Below are 5,438 nucleotides of genomic sequence, written 5' to 3'. Positions count from 1 at the left end.
GAAGTCTAACCGAAAACCACCATAAGCAGTGCCACTTTCTTAATAGAAATTTTGATATATATACTAATCTAACAATAGACCTGTTTCACGCAACTTATTTGAACCTGAGGTAGCTTTGTGATATTATTATGGAACATGCTGCTTTGGAATTTGAGTCTCACACCCAAATGTAATGCACATATATGCACACAAATGCCACTTGTCCCAACTACCCACCCACTGAGTGCAGTTACCTGTTCATTCTGGCATTCTGGGTGTCAACTTGTACTATTGTACATGAAATGTTTCACTTGGCCTTTTTTTTTCTTTGAAGGTATGTGTCATTTGCCATTTATTTATTCAAGTTCCAACTACTTGCTGTTACTATGCATAAAAAAGTAGTTATATTAGGATATGATTGGCTATTCTTTTATTTTCCTCCTCTTATTTTGAATACATAGGAGCATATGTGAATCATCTTTACTAATATAAACATGTCATCCAGAGGATTTTTACTCTTCATTTCAGCTTTGAAAACCTCTGAGGATACTGTATATGGAAAAGACTTCTGAACAGCTGCTAAATGTCTCTTACTAGCACCAGAAACGCGTGAGATTAACATATGAATTATAAGACTGTCTATATAAATGTATGGGCAGATGTTCCTTCGCGTACTTACTGTGTATAATGTTTACACGTGACTTCTATACATCCTTTCAGAAATCAGAAGTTTCCATGCATTAGTTATTTTACAACTAATGTCTCTTACTAGCATCAGAGACGCGGGAAATAAATAACAGCATCAAGAAGATGCTAGAATTATAAGATATGGCATTTGAGCTTATAAAAAATCTATGGCTAACTATACAAACTATCTAAGCCAGAACTAGTGAGTTAATAAAGTCCTGAAGTTCTGCATTAACAGCAGGATACAAGTTGGACCAACTAAACAAATTTGCAATACACCTAGCCTTCAAAATGCCTAAAGCAGTTGACTCTCCATCAAAACATCTCTTGTTCCTCTCTAACCAAATACACCAGATTAACATATGAAGTATAAGACCTGCCTATGTAAATGTATGGGCAGGCCTCAGGCGTTCCTTTGTGTGTACTTACTGTGTACAATGTTAAACACACGACTTTTCTATACATTCTTCTAGAAGCTTCCATGCATTAGTTATTTGGATCTCTATTCCTACCCCTACCCTTACCCTTTCCTAGTCAAGACTCAAGAGTTACCATAATATCTTATCCAGCACCTTGAATAATAGCAGTGAACATATTGTTTGTATCAAACTGTAACCTAGGAAGTTAATATGCTTTTTGATGACATAAAGTCCATTTGGACAACAATTCGTCACTAATACATATAAAATATTTCAGTTCAGTACAATATGGGCTGAGACTGCAGATAATGCGAGGTCAGCGGCTCGGACTTTTGTTCTTGGTGGCCTGTCTGATAAACATTATGGTTTGTCTGACTTCTGGGTTGCAGATAGGATAAATGTAAGATTTCACTATCTTCACCCCTCACTTTAGTTATTTAACCATTTCTCCTTCCCCATTCATCAAGGTTTCAAAGGTAATTTTTAGCAGAAGTATATCTTTCCCTCTTCCAGAAGTACGGATGTTTCAATGGTATGCTGCTGCTAGAGTTTCAAATATGCTTCTAAAATTAAAAAAAGATCCCGTCTCTTTTCTTTTGGGTTGCACTCTCCTTGGTAATTCAGTCCATCTATATTTTCTACATTGATGTGTCTTGCGTGCCACCTGAATTCCAAAATATATTTTGCTTGTCAGGACATTGATTCCGAGGCACTTCGCATCTTACATATGTGCTATGATCGTGCAAAAGAGGTATCATTAGAAATCATGTCTCCTCCCTACCCCTGGTCTGAGCGGAAAGAAAAGTGAAGATAGTGTGAGTGATGAAATTGCATGCTACTTAGGTTTTCACTAATTCAATCTTGAAATGACTGTACAGATCCTTCATCAAAACCGAAACCTTATGGATGCAGTTGTTGATATACTAGTTGAGAAAAAAAGTCTTACTAAGGAGGGATTCTTTAAACTAGTTGAGCTACATGGGTCCCTTCAACCAATGCCTCCCAGTGTAGTTGATCTCAGGTCTGCTAAACGCTTGGAGTTCCAGGATACGCTCACAAAGCAGAAGGAAATTATTTCTCAAGGACGCAATTGAGCAAGGTATTTGGGATTGTGACGTGATCATTACGTAACCATGAGCTGCTGTGCTCTTATAGTCATGCTCACCTCCTTCAGTTGTTGGTGCGAAGGGAACTTGAGTCTACTTTGCAGGGTATGACTTCCTTGGATCTAATTTTGTCTTGAAGATCCTATTGAAGTGGTACAATTATTGAAGCAGAATTCTGCTACCTCAGATTGGATAGAGCAGAGATTGCAAGAGCTCTCTGAATGGATTTTGAAGCTTCAAGCGCGAATAATGATCTCGGATCTATGAAGCTATAAATGTGTACCGAATGCAGTGAACTCCTTTTTTTTTTTTTTGGTCATTTAGCTGGTTTTCCCTATTCCATTTTGGTATAGATTGCACAACAGAAAGGATATGTATAGGTCACACATATTATTTATGCTAATGTTGCATAATACTCTCATTAAAATCAACTTTACAAGACTCCAAATAGCAGTGTTTCCAGTTGACAATCTAAAAATGTACTTATGCCTTGGTGGGCAAATTTAACAGGTACTTGTCTTAGTTGGAAGTAGCATGTATTAGATTGAACAATAGAGGCACGTGTTAGTTGGTTTAGTTGGTTTAGTTGGTTTGGACATCACCGTTATTTTAACTATGAAAATATTTAGCACCATAGGTTAATTTGGTTTGTCCTAAATTATAGTTCATTCTTACCGTTGAAGTATTAATATTAAATATAAAAAAATAAAGGCCCAAATTATTGTTTTTACTAATTTGAATAAAAAGAAAAGATCTTACTTTAAATAGATGAAAATGATCCTACAAGTTCTCAAGTGTTTTATGTACCAATCTCTTATGTTTAACCTTAAAATAACATTTGTAATGGATTGTAAATTTAGTGAACCTTTTCAATACCTGGGCATCCATCCAATGCATTCTTTCTGATCTTCTATTCTATATAGGATTACAATGCATAGTTTAGACAAGCAGCACATTGAACAGAAAAAGATTTGATTACTCTCTTATGTGGAATTATAGATGGAAAAAGGTTTAAATTTGGTCGTATATATTATTTACAATTTATCTTTTATATACCTTTCATTAACCTATCGGCTAGAGGAACCCTCATTGTTATTATTAATTACCAATATATATTATTAAGCATCTAATCAGAGACTAGTCTTGTGGGAAAATAAAAATGAAATCACGATTTCATGAGTTTTGTTTCTGGTTGGTTTCTCATTCAATGTTTGATATTCAAATTGGAGTTCAACTAAATTTAGATTCTCGGCAGAAAGACTTACATTAGGGAGTAAAACGCTCCCTTATAAAGACAACTTCATATTTAGGGGTACTCAAATCCGAAATCTATGGTTAAAGATGAAAAAATACTTATCACTCCACCCAATCGTTGTTGGTCACTATTTCATTAGTTAACTCTACGTCAATATACTAAATACTTTTGATTTGACCACTGACAGATGATATATAATGCTGAGTGCTGACCAATTTTATACCACCTCATCAACTCAATGTGTCCCTTCAGGGACATCCGATAAGAAAAAATCAATTCACTTTGTTCTATATTAGTACGTATCTTCTAAAGTTTCTATCAATTTAATTTGTTCTATATTACGCATCTCTTAAAGTTGAAGTGTTGCAGTAATAACAATAGCATATTCAGTTAAATTTTACTAATTGAGGTCTGAAAAGATAAAGTGTACGCAAACCTTATCACTGTTTTGAGAAGGTAGAGAGGGTTGTTTTCAAAAGACCCTATGCTCAAGTGCATGGAACCCAAGTAAAAGAAGAAGTAAATAATTAAGAAAGAATATTTGTTAATAAGAAAGATAGTGTAAAGTCTACAATAAATATAGAAATAATAACAACAACAAAATAGTGTGGTAATCGAAACATAAGAAAAGAACTATAAGAGTACAACTAGTACTACGTTAGGTACTAACAAGCCTAAACCTACGCCACAACAAGACAACACTTCACCCCTACTAATCTTCTACCCTCGTACGCGACTCTCACTCCTTCCTATATAGAGTCATGTCCTCGGTAATATGAAGTTGTGTCATGTCTTGTCTAATCAACTCTCCCGAATACTTCTTCGGCCTATCTCTAACCCTCCGAGTACTCCCAACAACCAGCCTCTTGCACCTCCGCACTAGGGCATCAAAGCACCTCCTTTGCATATGCCCAAACTCTCTCAGCCCCACTTCTCTCATCTTGTCCGTCACAGAGACCGCTCCTACCTTCTCCTGGATAACCCCATTCCTAATCTTATCGCTCCTAGTATGCCCACACATCCATCTCAATTGTATATAAGAATATTTGTCCTAATTAGCATTTATCTTTTCGAAATGGGTTGACTAATTAGGGTTTGTTCAGTGTAAAGGAAAGTGTTCTCTTGAAAAAGAAATTTGTAAGAAAATAAGTAAATTTCTTACTTTTTTTGTGTGTGTGTTTGGTATGTAAGCAAATATATATTATCTTAAAAATATTTTTATATAATCTAGACAAATACTATGAAAGGTAGGAATTGAGGCGGATCGGGTGAGGTAAAATCGATAAGGTATATTGGAAAACACAATTAATGTGGGATTTCACTTCTAAAACTTATTTTCTGTACTTTTATTAGAAGTCATTTTCCTCATTTATAAATAACTTAACTCCTAAAAAAACAATTAAAAAAAATTTAACCAATCGAAAGAACTAAAAGAAATACAAAAATTTTGACCAACCGAAAATAATAGAAGAAGAGGTAATAATCTCTTGTGTCACGTATAAAAGAGAAATTTGTTAGCCTGATCGATCTTGCCGACTATTTTGTACGTAACTAACGTAAGCGTTTATAATCTGTCCACGGCAGACATGGAAGAGAATTATTGCAATATAATAGACCAAATCTACTGCTATCATTTTCATCTTTTGCAATGTTCACAATATCTTAGCTTTTGATTGTTTACTTTGGTTAAATGATACTAGATAAATCTGGACTCAGTATTTTTGATATGAAACATAAATTTATGTATAAAAATTTCTGTAATTATTTAAAATTTATTAAATATAAATTTATAAAATGATTCGAATTATATTAAATTCATAAATATATTAGTCCAAATAAATTATAGATTAATATAATTGGGCTAATTATTCAAGTCCAATAAATATGAATTTGATTAAAGTCAAAATTAATTGATTCGGGCTATAGATGAGCCCAATTTACTAAGTCCAATGTCATCTTATCCTAGAGGCCCATTCTTTTGGTGCCACGTGG

At 34.3% G+C, this 5,438-nt stretch overlaps 1 protein-coding gene across 1 annotated transcript in view; it reads left to right on the top strand.

Annotated features, from left to right (window-relative positions):
- The window catches only part of LOC102595595 (probable inactive ATP-dependent zinc metalloprotease FTSHI 2, chloroplastic), a 10,173-nt gene extending 7,512 nt beyond the window's left edge, over positions 1 to 2,661 (top strand). The window contains exons 9-11 of the mRNA XM_006359406.2: positions 1,363 to 1,485; positions 1,780 to 1,836; positions 1,964 to 2,661. Of these exons, the coding sequence (XP_006359468.1) occupies positions 1,363 to 1,485; positions 1,780 to 1,836; positions 1,964 to 2,179 (396 nt within the window). The 3' untranslated portion in view covers positions 2,180 to 2,661. The remainder of the gene's footprint in view (positions 1 to 1,362; positions 1,486 to 1,779; positions 1,837 to 1,963) is intronic.
- Positions 2,662 to 5,438: the final 2,777 nt, after the last annotated feature.

Source organism: Solanum tuberosum, unplaced genomic scaffold (genome assembly GCF_000226075.1).
Source record: "Solanum tuberosum cultivar DM 1-3 516 R44 unplaced genomic scaffold, SolTub_3.0 scf00297, whole genome shotgun sequence".
In the NCBI taxonomy this organism is placed as follows: Eukaryota; Viridiplantae; Streptophyta; class Magnoliopsida; order Solanales; family Solanaceae; genus Solanum; species Solanum tuberosum.
This window is presented reverse-complemented; position numbering and strand designations above follow the sequence as displayed.